Source organism: Scleropages formosus, chromosome 3 (genome assembly GCF_900964775.1).
Source record: "Scleropages formosus chromosome 3, fSclFor1.1, whole genome shotgun sequence".
Classification (NCBI taxonomy): Eukaryota; Metazoa; Chordata; class Actinopteri; order Osteoglossiformes; family Osteoglossidae; genus Scleropages; species Scleropages formosus.
The window spans coordinates 4,300,944-4,317,326 of record NC_041808.1 but is presented as its reverse complement, the minus strand read 5'-3'; the positions used below and the strand labels follow the sequence as shown (position 1 = coordinate 4,317,326).

Sequence of the window (16,383 nt, the reverse complement as noted above, 5' to 3'; positions counted from 1 at the left end):
CATCCCTTCTGTCCCCATCATTCTGGAGGACACTGATTGCTGTGCTGTGATTCACTGGTGGTCTGACTGGGGCGCGCTGCGCTCTCGGGGACGCGCGCGCGGGCACGCGCTCAGGGGAAGGCGCAGGTGAGGAGCTTTGCCCTGTTAACGTCGCGCGCGCTTAGTCAAGCCACGTTTATTAGGGGTTATTGGGGGGAGGGAAGCAAAGTGTAGGTAATCTGAAGAAACGGTGCTTTAACCACATTCTTTGTGCGCGAGGAGCAGCTCCATCCCGCCGAGCATCGAGTCAGCTCGTGAAAGTGACAGATTCGGAGCGGAACCTGGACGTAGAGCCGGACCTGCTGATGGTGCAGTAAGGCGCCGCTCGCACCCGAGCCCCGGAGGCGCGCGCAGCGCGGGAGCGCGCACAGGGGGCGTCGTGCTTCGCAGCGCTGCTCTGCGTCTCCCTCACAAAGGACGCGCGTCCGCGAGCTCGCCTTCGCACTGAACGCGCTGCAGTCGGAGTCACCGACCAGGGAGGGAGGGAGCGCGCGTCCCCGTCGCGGGTGCCCGATGGCTGTCACCAGGGCTAAGGTCCCTGTGTGCCCCCATGGCGGTGAACACGGGCGATGACATGCCCACGGCACGCGGCGGAACGGGCATGGCGCGCGCCGGAGCCCTCGCGCTGATCCTCGCGTGCTGCTGCGGGCTGCGAGCCCGCGCGGAGGTGGGTGGTTGCTGCTGTCACTTATTATTATTATTATTATTATTATTATTATTATTATTATAAGATGCAGGTGTATTCGTGCGCCCTGGAGCGTGATTTTTGGTCTTGTGTCACTTCATTGCGCTCGAGGTGTGTGTGTGTGTGTGTGTGTGTGTGTGTGGGGGGGGGTCCTCAGTGATCATGACCGAGCGGTGTGTCCGCGGTGACACCGTTTCACTGAGAAACCTTGGGGCTACGTTCCCACAACCTTCACACAACCTGTGTGTGTGTGTAAAAGAGAGAGAGAGAGATCCTCCTCGTATCCATTCATCTTCCTGGTCTCAGTATATCTGTAACTGTACCGAAAGTCTGAATCATTAACCTGTTTATCAATATTTTAAACAAGGCATATTTATCATTTAGATTAAATTGCAGTCATGTAATTTAACAATTCTAAAAACAAAATTATATATTCTGACTTATATATACATGAAATTATACGTGATTGTAAAATGAGAATTACTAATTGAGCAAATGATTTACCACAGTTCAGCACCTCAATAAATAACTGTACATGTACAATGTATATGAATTTGAGACTGAAGGTTGTGGGTTCAACTCCTCTCGGCTCCAGGTGAGGAACAGCACCGACCAGTTCATGCTGCTGTTAAATGGGGCGTCACATGTTTAAAGGGTCACTTGCCTTGTTACCGATGAGAGGCTCAGTTAGCCGGGTGACGACCGTGACGACCGTGATGATTGTGATGTCCCTGCTGTCGTACACCTCTGATTATTTAACAAACTCCGTGAAATTTTTCACACATTCCCTCACGGGGGGGTTATTTGCCCACCACCTGCTCTCCTCCGAAAGCTCAACGTGAACCCGGTGACCAGTGGTCAAGGCAACAAGAAAGCGGAACGTTGATTCCGTTCATGGCTATCAGTGTGGGAGCAGTGAATGATGATCACGAACAAACACGATATGAGACCCCAGCATGAGGAATCTGAACGTTCTGTTTCCCTGCCAGCAGGTGGCGCAGCGGTTAAACATTGATACCAGAGCCCATAGAGGTTTATGGTCAAATCACAAGAGCATGTGGTGGGACCTCCAGACAGGATGGGCTCTGCAGGAGCTCTCAGCTGGGACATTAATACACACACACACACACACATTTTCAGAACCGCTTGTCCCTTACGGGGTCACGGGGAACCGGAGCCTAACCCGGCAACACAGGGCGTAAGGCCGGAGGGGGAGGGGACACACCCAGGACGGGACGCCAGTCCGCCGCAAGGCACCCCAAGCGGGATTCGAACCCCAGACCCACTGGAGAGTAGGACTGTGGTCCAACCCACTGCGCCACCGCACCCCCTCAGGGACATTAATAGTGGAGATCAATAAAAAATGAAAATTCACGTTGGAATATTTTTGTCATAACACCAGATGTGTGTTATTCTGAAGAATTTCTTCAGATTTATGAATATTCTTAGAAAATACAGTTTTTTCTTGCGTTAAATGAGGCTTGTTGCCCTGGGCTCGGAACCTGACACCCTCAGGTGTGCCCCCTGTTGGCTGGGTGTCGTGCTCACCTGTCCAACACCTCTCCCCTCCTCAGGTGATCCCTGAAGTGAGCTACCTGAACACACTGCAGAGCACAGGTAGGTCCTTTCATGGGCTCTTTCTCCTCCCGGCCTGGTGTGTGTGTGTGTGTGTGTGTGTGTGTGTGTGTGTGTGTGTTGAGGCTTGTCAGCGTTGTGTGTTTCTGGTGGGTGAAGGACTCACCTGTGAAATGTGGGTGGAGTCTGTGGTGGCCACACCCCTTGGCTTTGCCATCGCTCTGCTGCAGTCTGAGTTGAGGTGGGGGGAGGTGCTGGAGTTGAACCGTAAAGCTATAAATCTTCTCGGCTTGAAGTCGATGGTCAGCAAAGTCAGTTTCTTCTCTAGTAGCAAAACACACACAGAGGCAGGCTCATGCACGCACGCACATACACACAGCGCAAGGCCGACACTATGAAATACAGTTATACACCTCTTCTTTGAAATGCTACCATAAATAAAAATTACAATTTTCAAATCGGATGGATGGTGAATAATAAGCCCCCCCCCCCCCCCCACACACACACACACACACTCACACACAGTTCAGATCTGAGAGCCCTGCTTGTGTGTAGAAGAACCATGATCAACAGATTCAGCAGAGGCTCCTGCATTACATGGATGCTGAGAAATCAATGTGGTTAAGAGCCTCACACTCGTGTACAGCTGGGGTCCCCTCCTGGGACTGAAACCTGACGCCTTGTGGTGGGCGGGCCTGTGAAACGGCACCTTGCCGGGGCGGAGCCGGATCCGCAGCTCAGCTGGATAGGAAACGGGAGCTCTGGTTCCAGATGGGATCGGAGGCTCCGCATCTGTTGCCTTGCTTTCTGTTTCCTTCTCCTTGCTGGATGATAAAGAGAGCTGGTGCTAAAAATAGCGAAAATACAAAAGAAAAATGGAAATAATGGCTTAGCAAAACATGATATCTGCATTTCAGTGCTTGTTGTGGAGTGTTGTTCTCATTAGTGAGGTGTTCTTCACACTGATGCTTGTTTACGATAGTGAGGTGTTGTTCCCATTAGTGTTTTTTTCTCATTAGTGTTCGTTTACAGTATTCCAGTGTTACCATTAGGGTTTGTTCCCCCTATCGTCGTTCACATTAGTGTTCGTTCACGTTGGTGGGGCTTTTGTTCACACTAATGTTTGTTCATGTTAGTAGGGTATCATTCACATTAGTGTTTGCAATAGTGAGATCTCATTCTCATGAATGTTTGTTGCCATGAGCGAGATGTTGTTTTCAGCAGTGGGGCACCATTCACATTAGTATTAATGTTACTGATGTTCGTTCGCATTACTGTTTGTTCACATTTTTGCATTGCATCAACGTTCACGTTTGATGACAATACTGGGGTGTTCTTCACAGTAGTGTTTGTGTACAATAGTGGGGTGTTTTTTTACATTAGTGTTTGCTTACAATACTGGGGTGTTTTTTTACATAACTGTTTGTTTGCAGTTGTGTTTCTCTACAATAGTGGGGTGTTCTCCACATTAGTGTTTGTTTGCAGTTGTGATTCTTTACGATAGTGGGGTGTTCTCCACATTAATGTTTGTTTGCAGTAATGTTTGTTTACAATACTGGGGTGTTTTTTTTACATTAGTGTTTGTTTGCAATACTGGGGTGTTTTTACACTAGTGTTTGTTTACAGTTGTGTTTTTTTTTTTACAATAGTGGGGTGTTCTCCCACATCAATGTTTGTTTGCAGTAGTGTTTGTTTACCATAGTGGGTTTTTTATATTATTGTTTGTTTGAAGCAGTGTTTGTTTACAGTACTGGGGTGTTTTTTATATTAGTGTTTGTTTGCAGTTGTGCTTCTTTACAATAGTGGGGTGTTCTCCACATTAGTGTTCGTTCACAATACTGGGGTGTTCTTCAAATTAGTCTTTGTTTGCAGTAGTGTTTGTTTGCAATACTGGGGTGTTTTTTACACTAGTGTTTGTTTACAGCTGTGTTTGCAATAGTGGGGTGTTCTTCACATTAGTGTTTGTTCACAGCAGTGGGGTGATGCTCACAGGAGTGTTTCTTCACAGGGTGGGAATGGCATCGGCGGCAATGACACGGCCCACAATCACCCTGCTTTGTGCCTTGTAAATAAGTGTGGACACACACACAATGCGGCACACAAGGCGTCGTCTCTCTGGGCTCCAGGATTTCGCCAAGTGTGCGGCACAATTAAGCCGCGCTGTATAAATGCAATTAGCACGCGCACAGTGAACGGGCCCCCGAGGGCCTCGGATTAGTGTGTTCGGAACAGAGCCCCGATCGCGCCCTGAGTGCGACGGCAAGCAAAATCTCATAAAACCGCTGTCAGGGGGCGCCGGCGAGAGGCCTGCATGCAGCTCTCCGTATACAGAGGAGGCGTAACAACAAACACACGGAAGAGGAGGCGTTTCTGGGCAAGGGTTCGATTTCGGACGAGAGCGAACGCCGTGACCTTGACTTGGTTCGAAGCCCCACCCCCACGTTCCCTGTTCGCTCGCGATTTTTCATTTGCGCAGATAGAGATCAGCGGGGCGATTCGCCTCCCGTCTGGCGCCATTAAAGCCACAAGGAGCGGAAGCAGATTAACGAGTAAAAAACGCAGTAAGATGAGTCTTCAACGCCTCCGAGATGCAGAGAAAGGGCACCGAGAGTACGGTGCATACAGCACACATGCATGTTTTACACCATGTTCATATATTTTAACACACCTTAAGCACTGGATGTAGAGTAAAACCAACAATAACTAATGTTTACATTCATTCATCTAACTAACAATTTTCACCAAGGTTATTTAGAACATTAAGCCACTTGCACTGATTTACCCATTTATACAGCTGAGTTATTTTTACTGTATCAGTTCAGAGTAAGCTCCCTGATAAAGGGACTTACTGTAGGAGATGGGATTCGAACCTGCGACGGCAGATTCCAAAGGCAGTATTATACCACCTGCCGCCCCTTTGTAAAATAACAATAAGTAGTGGAATACAAATCATTTGTGCGATTCCATGCTGAGTGTGTGTGTGTGTCTTTGGCAGATAGCACATTTTCTAGCTGTGGAGAAGCCGCTCTTGTTCCATGTAGATTGCCAATTTCACAGATTTGTTGACAATTAGATGCTGCAGTGTGTGTGTGTGTGTGTGTGTGTGTGGTGGGGGATTGGGTGTGCTCTTCAGGGGGTTTATTCTATATGTTCCAGTTATCTTGATACCTTTAATTGCTTATATTAAATAGATATTTATTATTTACATTATGGGGGGCGCGGTAGCGCAGTGGGTTGGACCACAGTCCTGCTCTCTGGTGGGTCTGGGATTCAAGTCCTGCTTGGGGTGCCTTGCGACGGACTGGCGTCCCGTCCTGGGTGTGTCCCCTCCCCCTCCGGCCTTGCGCCCTGTGTTGCCGGGTAGGCTCCGGTTCCCCCGCGACCCCGTATGGTACAAGCGGTTCTGACAATGTGTGTGTGTGTGTGTGTGTATTTACATTATTTTGAAGTAAATTTCTTAAATTTCTTTACGTTTAATAGATAAATATATGTATTTTAATAAATTATTTATATTATAGAGGGGGGCGCGGTGACGCAGTGGGTTGGACCGGGTCCTGCTCTTCGGTGGGTCTGGGGTTCGAATCCCGCTTGGGGTGCCTTGCGATGGACTGGTGTCCCGTCCTGGGTGTGTCCCCTCCCCCTCCAGCCTTATGCGCTGTGTTGCCGGGTAGGCTCCGGTTCCCCGCGACCCCGTATGGGACAAGCGGTTCAGAAAATGTGTGTGTATTTATATTATTTTGTTAACCCAATTGCAGTACACAGTGCGACTACTTGAGAGGCTGCTTTAATAACCCCGTGGCTGTGTATGTATGTGTGTGTGTGTGTGTGTGTGTGTGTGTGTGTGTGTGCACGCACGCACCTGCCCCCAGCCCCCCTGTCCTGCTCAGAAGGTTTCACGGAGCTCGGCTACTACAACGGCTCCGTGTCGCAGACGGACTCGGGTTCGCCGTGCCTGCGCTGGACCGAGTTCCCCGACTACGTGCAGCAGTACCCCGGGCGCGGCCTCGGTGACCACAACTACTGCCGCAACCCCGACCGCGAGTCCAACCCCTGGTGTTTCTTCCGCCAGAGCTCAGGCGCCATCGGCTGGGCCTACTGCGACTGCCACCAGGGTGAGGGGCTCAGCAGCGCCTCCGTCTGCACGTTACCCTGCGTGACGGACCTCAAGAAGGTTAGTGCTCTTATACACAAGTATTTACGGCTTTGGATCTCTATTCCCTTCGTCCTTACCTGCACAGGTGCGGCCAGGTTGGTGGGTGGCTCCTCCCCCAGAAGTGGGAGTCTGGAGGTGTATCTGAATGGCCAGTGGGGAGCGGTGTGCGACACCCACCTGACGGACCGTGATGCCAGCATGGTCTGCAGACAGCTGGGCCTGGGGTAAGACAGCAGGAAGCCCTGCCTACGTCATGACGATAAGGATTGATTCGCACCCAGCCTGCTGTGGGTATTTGCAGTGATGGAGGGGGAAGAGAAAGAGACAGAGACACGGAGCCTCTGAGTCCCTCTGTCCTGTTTTTACACTGATTCCTCAGCCTATGAACACAAGTGGGACTGGAACTCTGTTTGTAACTTGGTCTGTTCATAAATCCGAAGTCCATTTTCCCACTAAGGGACAATCAATAACAGCTTAATAATGGAGACAATATTAATATCACTCATTTTATTGACAGACCAGGTTCACCAAAAAGTCCCAGATGTAACGATATGTTTGCTTTCTTCAACTTACGATAAAGGAAAAGTAGTTTAAAATGGTACAATAAAAAGCATTGTCTGCACAATGTCCTACTCAGTGTCACAATGTTACCTTGTTGTGCATCACCAAGACTCAGGAACACCAGAAAAAGTTGTGAACAACTGGAAGTGAGTTGAATCAATGCGGTCAATGTTTGGAGGCTCTTTACTGCCATCTGTTGGTTGGTTGTGGAAACACAGGTTGCATTTTTGCCACAATAGGCAGGAATTTTGGAGGACAAGTTAAGAAAATGTTATAATAAATACATATATTGGAAAGGGTTTGTATGAAAATTCATAACTCAGCCATTCGAATCATTGCACTTATTTAAAGAAACGTAAAGAAATGTATTATTTTTGCAGAGCATTTCTCTGTCCATGTGAACATTTAAATGTATTCGTCTATTTGCATGTGTGTGTGTGGCTGTCTGCGCGTGTGGGTGTAGCCGCTAGCTTGCTGAGCATTTGGCAGAGACACCTGGCTGGCCCGTGATGCAACCGCACTGAGCGCGTTCCGTCTGTCTCCTCAGAGAGATCGGCACCGCGCTCCAGCACTCCTATTTCGGGCCTGGCGCCGGGCTCTTCCACTATGAGCGGCTGGGCTGCCGTGGAAACGAGAACTCCCTCCTGGAGTGCCGGAGCAGGAAGTTTGTCACCGGAGACTGTAACCATGGCAACGAGGCCGGAATCGTGTGTGCTCCACCTGAAGGTAGGAAAACATAAAGATCTGATTGTGCCCAGAGGCCATCGAAGGCCACCGAAGACCATCTTTGCCAACGCACGTTCCCATGCTAAGGTTTAGTTCAGCAGCGAAGCGCCCCCTTGTGGCAGCAAGCGGCAATCATGGGACAAAACAATGGACCTATGGGGGGGGTCTTCCTTCCCAAAGTGACTCAGAAGAGGGGTATGGAGGCAGCACCATCCCGTGAGGGAAGGAGTGACAGCTCTTCTCTGAGGCTTACGGGAAGGGTCTCCCGGGTGTTGTTAAGGCGGTAATGAGCTTGGATGGGAGGCTGGTATATTCCGATGCCATGGCAACCAGGGAGAGCTTGCGGACTCTCTCTATCTGCTCACGCTGAGCTGAGATGTATTAATCTATTATTCCAACATATCTACATGGATCCTGCTTAAATATGTAATATTTTGCTACGGTCAATAAGGCAGCAAAGTATGAATAAATAAAACGTGTCAGAGATGACTTTCCCAGGTTTCTTGCTGTTTTAGAGTGTGCAGTGCCCCCACCCAGCTGTGGCGAGCCCCCCCGTTCACTGACATGCCATGTCGATTTTTCCACCAGGCAACGGTGCCCCCCTGAGGCTGGTTGGAGGTCTGGAGGAGTTTGAAGGCCGAGTGGAGGTCTACCACAATGGAAGGTGGGGCACCATCTGCGATGACAAGTGGGACGACGTGGACGCTGAGGTGGTCTGCCGGCAGCTGGGTCTGGGGTGAGCGCCGCTCTTGCTAACATGGTGTTAACCAGTACTCTCGCGGCACTAACCAGTACCACCATGACTGTGCTGTAGTACCACCTGCCTGCAGTACTGCTCTAACACTGGTCTGCTGTTATATAAATATTAGTTGGCAGGAGACTGATGAAACCAGAGGTTCTGGACTGTTTCTGAGCCATGGACGCCCCCCCACCTCCAGTTTAATGCACTGAAATTGGATCATCTCCATGTAGAATTATGCCGTAGATAGTTGCAGAACAGTTTATTTTGTTCTTAACTTTTGTGTAGTTAGACAATATTATTTCCTAAGCACAACTGCACTGTATGGACCCCTGAAGCCCATCCATGGACTGTGAGGTTCATGGGCACCAGGTTATGATCCCAGATCTAAATCGGTCCCAGTATTCCCTCTAGCAGTGTCTTTGATAAGACCTCCTGCAGTGTGGCATTTCGACTTCTTTGAGTGTGTGTACCAGGGGCATCCCCAAGGCCTGGTCATGGGCCCACTTCGGACAGGGCTCGGGGCCAATCCTGCTGGATGCGGTGCAGTGCTCTGGCAACGAGCTGTCGCTGGACGAATGTCTCCATCCAGGCTGGGAGCAGCACAACTGTGACCACATGGAGGATGCTGGAGTGTCCTGCAGCCCATACACTGGTAAGGAGGTACACGCTTACCCACACACACACACACACACACACACACACACACACACACACACACACACACACACACACACACACACACACACACGCACGCACCACAATGCCTTGACAACTGCCTTGCAGATGGGGTGGTGAGGCTCGTGGGGGCCGACAGCCCATGGGAGGGGCGCCTCGAGGTGTACCACGCTGGCGACTGGGGCAGCGTGTGTAACCAGAACTGGACGGAGCTCCATGCCCAGGTGGTCTGCCGCCAGCTAGGCTTCAGGTGGGTCCCCAGCCATTTGTCACCTCCCGCCACCATCCTCTTTCTCAACGTTCATAACATCCACGGCTCATTTGATTGGAGTTTTAACTCATAAGCATGTTATTTTTGTAATACTGATTTACTTTTTTACTTAATATATCATAGCGCTTTGCATGGATTTTTAAAGCCACTTTGCATTAAAACATCTGGACTTCCTAACAAAACCGTTAACGTAAATGTTGCGTAACTCGGATCTCTAGCCTCCTAGTGCTGTAATACCAACATGTTCCTCTAGGGGGCGAGCTGAGGTGACTCCCGATGGGGTGTTTGGAGAGGGACTGGGTCCAATCCTGCTGGACAGGGTGCGCTGCGCAGGCACGGAGCGCTCCCTGCTGGACTGCGAGCACGGGCCGTGGGGTCGACACAACTGCGAGCACAGCCACGAAGTGGGCATTCGCTGCGAGGGCGGGGCCGAGACAAACGAGGTTCCAGCGGTTCCACCTGTCACAGGTACGATTTTGACCTGCGGTCTGCATGACCAGGACAATCTGTTGTCCATTGATACAAACATTTCCCCATATATTTATTGTTAATTGGATTTTCATAACTATTCTACCCTTCATGTCAATTGCTAAATTTCTTTAAAAAAAAATCTATCTGGCGGAGGGAGAATGGACTGCATTTCCGCTTTCTGCCTTTAGATGGCAGCAGAAATCATTCAGACTCCGTGCTATGGGTGAGCACATTTTTTTTAAATTATAGCTACGTATACACGTTTCCCCCGCTATCCGGAAGAATAGCATCCCTCTGAAACCTTTCGTAAGCCGAAATGGCGTAAAGCGAAGATGCAATTACCATTAATTTATATGGTAATTTTATATTTGTTCACCACGATCAAAACGCTTAATTACGTCCAGTGTTACGCTAAGCGTAACACCCTTATGAGTTCTCTTAGGCTTTTCTGATACCTTCAGACACATCTTGCTAGCGGATGGAAAAAAAAAACAAAAAAATTAAACGGATTCACAAAATGAATGGAGATAAAGTACAGATTTTTTTTTTTATATTTATGGATCAGAATAGATTACCCACCCAGCAAAGATGTTTGGTTCCATACACTGTCTAGCTCGACAGGTAAAAATTTCTCCATTCATTATTTTGACGATTACAGTCTTTATTCAATAAATAAATCCTAAAAACTGTCATGCCAATGATAAAATTGAAAAAATAAACAACTGACATAAAGACTGCATGACAGGACCTGTAAGACACTAAAAGACACACCCCAAGGCTAAAAACCATAAATAACTGAAAGGAACTTACCGGGTAACTCCACCGCTCAAGAGGGTGCCTACACCCTGCCCACAGTGTAAACTGTCTCATGTCTGGTGTGACCAGTATATAAGAAGACCGACAGCTTGAACTGTGGATGAAAACAGAGTAAATTAAGTCTTTCAGCCCCCTTTTACTTCACCGTAGCTTGATTTTTTTTTTTTTTACAAAATTTGTGTTTGTAAGTTGATGTCCTGGTGTACTTTGTCTGTTACACTTTTCCTCCTGTTTTAAGGGGGCGATCCATCCTGTTTTTCCATGTTCCCTCCCAGGGCCCCCGATGCGGCTGGTTGGTGGGCGGAGCCACAAGGAGGGCCGTGTGGAGGTTCTCGTTGATGGCCAATGGGGTGGAGTTTGTGTCGACGGTTGGAATGACCTCAACGCGGCCGTGGTGTGTAGGCAGCTTGGGTTTGGGTGAGTGTGACCACCTGGGGACCTCATGACCTTCAATCTCAAGTCCACTTTCTAAAAATTGGTAAAAACTACTGTGTTTTACCTCCACCAGCTATTACCGAGTCCTTTTTTTGGTTGTGTCTCCCCACCGTATGGAGCTGCTATCACCTGTCCTTGTTCCACTTGCTGATGTGCTCAAAGCTCGCACTCAATGTTTATTTACACCCCAGTAGACTAAAGTAAACAGGCATTGGCAGCTTAGTTTGTCCCCCTGGCATTTAAATTGACACCCTTCTGCTGCTGCTGTGACTGAGCAGTGACAGTGACAGGGATTCTCCTTTTCATACCTGAGCCTTTACCTCGGTGTTCCTCTAGGGGGCGCTCCAAGGCTCGTCCCGCCTTCTACTTTGGCAAGGATCATGGCGCCATCCGCTGGGGCCGTGTGAGGTGCTCAGGGCAGGAGGTCACCTTGGGAGACTGCCCCATCGGGGGCCGGGGCATCCAGGACTGTCGCCATGGTGATGGGGCTGGGGTCACCTGTGACCACGACCCAGAGCCAGTAGAGGGCAGCATCCCAGGAGGGCGGTCCTGTGGTTTGAGAACCAGTCAACTGAAACACGGGAAGAGGATTGTGGGAAGGGAGGAGTCACTCAGGTAAAAAGAAACACACATTTTGACATGATTGTGGAGACATTATTTCAACCTAAAACTTGACCACAACCATCAGCACCTCGATCTCAGTGTCACTTCCTTTTCTTGGTGTATATGAGTTCTTAACAGTTTGAGTCCTTGTCTCCCTACAGTGGGGAGTCACCGTGGCAAGTATCCCTCTGGCCCGTGTTGCAACCCACAGGAAGTCATCCATTGTGCAGCGCCACCCTCATCAACCCCTGCTGGGCCCTGACTGCTGCCCACTGCTTTGTGAGGTAGGTACCACCTGATGGCCAGCAGTTGAACTGTGTGCGCCATTGTTTTTTTCTCTATCTACGCGTTGATGATCTTCTGTGCTTTTCCCTGCTGCTCAGGTTCGGCGGAGACCCCTCAAGCTACGTGCTGCGGCTCGGTGATCTCCGCGGTGAGCAATACAGCCTCACCCCCGAGCGGATCGTCATCCATGAGAAATACCGAAGCTCTGAGGGGCGCGGGTGGGAGTACGACGTAGCGCTGCTGCGACTGCCGGGACCAGAAGGGAAGTGCACGGACCTTGACGACCGCATCAACGCAGCCTGCCTCCCCGCCCTCTCGGCAGACAGCTGGAACCACCGACCGGCTACCTGCGTCATCACAGGGTGGGGCGTCATCACAGGTATGCTGCAGCTCCCTTGTTCAAAATGGAGTGATAATAAACCCCTTTTCTGATTGGCTGTTCATGATAACGATGTGTCCCGCACACCCTCTCGTCCTCCGTCTCCTCTCCTGTTTGTCTATCAGGATCGGGCTCCAGCACCCTCCTGCAGTCCTCGGTGCCCCTCCTGCCAGCATGGCGGTGCAGGCAGCGCTACGGCGATCGCTTCTCCAACCGCATGGTGTGCGCGGGCAGCCTGGGGGCCGACCAGTGGACGGACAGCTGCCATGGCGACGGAGGCGGGCCCCTCATGTGTCAGGACCGCGCTGGGATCTGGGTCCTCACAGGGATCCTGTCTTGGGGTCACGGATGCTCTGACCCCATCTTCCCGGGGGTGTACACGCGAGTCGACCACTTCTTGCGCTGGATCGAGCACGTCACGGGGGGCCCGGCAGAGATCTGACACCTTGGGGCACCTCCAGGGCTGTGCGACTCTCTGGGGTTGGGGTTGGGGTTGGGGTTGGGGGCAGAAATGCTACGACCAGAATGAAAAATATCATTGGATTTGACCAGCAGAGCTAAGCTAAGCCGCTAATATGTGTGTATACTGTACCGCCGGCAGCGGTGTCGGCCCGCTTTTTTTTTATTTGCTCAGAACGACGTAGATTAGTTTCTCCGTGGATGTTGGGGGGGAGAACCCTGACGCCCTGCAGGCTTAAACCCCATAACCTCCAAGACGGGGGTGGGTACCTGACCGACACCTCAGCCACTGTTGTAACGCAGCCCAGGATGCGTCGGCTCACGGGAACGACCGCCGTCGGCAACCTGAGGACAAGAGTGATGTCACTGTGGAAACCACGTTTTGTTTCCGGAACATTCCCTCTGCATGCATCAGTGTCCTGCTTTTCCATGCTTCCGGTTTGGATGCGAGGTCAGAGGTCTGGGGCCTCTTTCGGATTGGCTGAAGTGCTGAGCGGAGCGTCCGTCCCCCAGTGTCGTGCCGTAGGTGATATTAGCTAGGGGTTTGCTTGTGACGTAGAGCTTAGACTTGGATTTCCTAACTCTTCTCACCGTTCGACCGCTTGTCGACCGAAAACCACTTTGAGGTCAAAGGCCTTTCTGATGACGAACCTGATCGAACACGCTCCCATATTTCAGCATTATCAAAACCCGTCTTATCGTTGAAACATGGCGAAAAATTAAGACGACCACCTTAAATGTCAGTTATTTAAATTAAAATTTATGACTCGTGACTGAAGAAGCATATGCCATGTTTCAGTTACGAAAAGAGAAAGTCAATTTACCTCTATAATTTACGCTTATTCGTTCAGCAGACACTTCTCTCCAAAGCGTGTGTTTATTCCGACCGGACAGATGTGGGGGGTTCCATGTGGAAAGGCTAGAGATCATAAATAAGTTTAATTTTTTTATTCAGTGTGCGATCAGGTTCTGATTTACTGTACACTTAATTCAGGATTGTGTAAAAAGTACTTTCTGAATGTTTCTTTGTTTTGCTCTCCATGAATGAACTATGCGCTGAACCTCCAGCAGGCGGCGCCATTGTGTCTGTACTCGTGATTGAAACTTGGACTCAGTTGTCTCGCTGTGCATTGTACTGTAAAGCATCTAAAAAGCATAATATTCCTACTATTCCTGTTCCTCGCAGCTTTTCTTAATCCAAACCATAGCAGTGCGTCAAAGATGTGAGACAAAGTAACGTAATGTATGAATTTTCATATTTCTCCCGGGGGGGGATTGTCTCGAATGGCAGACCGTCGGTGGCGTAGAGTGTTTTTTTTTCAAATATTTCATACGATACCTTCCTGTCCCCTCTTTTCTATTACTGTGATTTATGACTTAGTGAAGTGTTTATGTCAATATCTGCAGAGCGGTTATGAATTATTAAATTATGATGTAAACTCTCCCCAGGACACAGAGCAATTGCAGGTTTGATCCAGAAGGTCACGTCCAGCAGGAAGGATGGAGGCTGTCTGAGGATCTCTTCACTGGGGGGGGGGGTGGTCAGGACAAGGGCCATGTCTCTCATGTTGGGGACCATCGGGTTCGAGGAGGGAGGGAGGGGCGTGTCTGGGCCTGGATGACACACGGCAGCTCCATCGATGGACCCAAACCCCTAATGGGTGGAGGTCACCCAGCAAGCCACCCCCCCTCCATCTTTGTTACTAACGCGTCTCGGTACCTTAGTCCAGTTTCCTGAAACTTCCTGTTGCCCATCAGAGGGTTTGACCCTGTCCTTCCCCGCTGTTGCCATAGCAACCAAGCTCCTGAGGCCTCCTGCAATCCTCTGCCTGCCACTGAACTGACCCCTGTACATTTCTGTTTTGGGTAGGGATGGGGTGTTGGGGGAGGGGTGGTGGGGGCAGTTACGGTCACCCACCCCAGTCGCTCTGCTCATTGTACCTTGTGCTGCCATTTGCATCTGGTGTTGCTGTAAAAAAATGCGTTGTGTTTCCTTGTGCAAATGTTCACCAATAAACTGAGCCCTGCTTGTGTTTGCAACGCGTGCTGTGGTGAGATTCCATCTCGCACGTCCTCCCCGTCCTCCCCAAGAGAGCCATTGTCCGCACTTATCTGTCTTCCGAGTCAATAGACTGTGGCTGATCATCACCAGGGGGGCGCGGTGGCGCAGTGGCGCAGTGAGTTGGACCAGGTCCTGCTTTCTGGTGGATCTGGGGTTCGAGTCCTGCTTGGGGTGCCATGTGACGAACTGGCGTTCCGTCCTGGGTGTGTCCCCTCCCCCTCCTGCCTTATGCCCTGTGTTGCTGGATTAGGCTCCAGCTCCCCGCAACCCCATACGGGACAAGCGGTTCAGACAGTGTGTGTGAGTGAGTGAGTGATCATCACCAACATCTCATGAACTTCTATAGCTCCCGAATGGGGCGGCAGTAAAAAGTACTCATAAAATAGGCATGTGGGACCACCTTAATTCAATGTAGTTCGTCAGTGATTACAGTTTGTCTGGTGTTCCTGAGTGCCATAGAGATATATTACATATTTATTGTCCCAGTTGGTCTGGGGTTCCAGTCCCGCTGGAGGTGCCGTGTGATGGACTGGTGTCCCATTCTGGGTGTGTCCCCTCTCCCTCCAGCCTTATGCCCTGTGTTGCCCGGTTAGGCTCCGGTTCCCCGCGACCCCGCTTGGGACAAGCGGTTTCAGACAATGTGTGTGTGTACACATTTATTATTACAGAACCTAATCTGTGAATAATTATAAGCATCTCTGGACTTTTAACCCTTTGTTTGTGAATGAAAGTGGAAGAAGTGACTTACAGACCTAACAAGTCACAAACACACTCCTGGTTGAAATTGTGTTTCCAAATCGAGGAGCCAGTTGGACACACAGTGTCTTTCACAACCAGGTTTCATGGCTCCCACACACTCAGAAAGCAAACTATCAATGTCCCACCATTTAATAGAGGCCAAACCCCGCCGTGATTTATCTCATTTGTTGTACACATGGTATATTTTTCCCAGAAGGAGTAATTATGAGAAACTAATATTTGGACCCTTGTTCTGCCTGGAAGGAACCAGGAAGCCCCAAGAGATCCATCTTCATGCATATTTCAACAAATCCTCAAAATACGAACAATAAGGGTTATTTATACTCAAAGTGACTTCATGGGGGATGAAGTGCACTGGACCAATTTGCATGAAATGTAAAATAAACTTTACATTTGCAACATAATGCTAAAAATATCATTTTCTTTAACGATGTGTATAAATGTACAGGGATTATGAGCCAATATTTCCTCACGTAATATAACTGATAAAATAATTACACCACACAATAAAAAATGTCTAATACATCAAAATTATTATCATAAAGCATAAATACACAGAGTTCTAATCATGAGCACTAAGCAGTGGAGTGATTAAGGGTGTGGAGTTGTGTCCTGAAGATTGGGGGTTCAAGTCCTTCTAGTAAAAATAACACCTACTCTGGTAGCTGGAAGCAATATAATTTACCC

General features: G+C 49.6%; 1 protein-coding gene across 1 annotated transcript; it reads left to right on the top strand.

The window, feature by feature from the left end:
• The first annotated feature begins 84 nt into the window (after positions 1–84).
• LOC108934874 (neurotrypsin-like) lies at positions 85–14,911 on the top strand. Its single transcript, XM_029250734.1, has 14 exons — positions 85–706; positions 2,299–2,341; positions 6,169–6,411; positions 6,538–6,676; positions 7,561–7,739; positions 8,328–8,475; positions 8,955–9,133; positions 9,265–9,406; positions 9,681–9,895; positions 10,990–11,131; positions 11,486–11,764; positions 11,914–12,036; positions 12,136–12,416; positions 12,542–14,911. Exons 1-14 carry the CDS (start codon positions 590–592, stop codon positions 12,856–12,858), a joined length of 2,547 nt encoding a protein of 848 aa, XP_029106567.1. The 5' UTR covers positions 85–589; the 3' UTR covers positions 12,859–14,911.
• The last annotated feature ends 1,472 nt before the right edge of the window (positions 14,912–16,383 follow it).

Coding starts and splice junctions, on each gene's coding strand:
- LOC108934874 (XM_029250734.1), top strand. CDS start 590: ATGGCGGTGAACACGGGCGATGACATGCCCACGGCACGCGGCGGAACG. Junction 707..2,298: donor GGCTGCGAGCCCGCGCGGAG/GTGGGTGGTTGC, acceptor TCCCCTCCTCAG/GTGATCCCTGAAGTGAGCTA. Junction 2,342..6,168: donor GAACACACTGCAGAGCACAG/GTAGGTCCTTTC, acceptor ACCTGCCCCCAG/CCCCCCTGTCCTGCTCAGAA.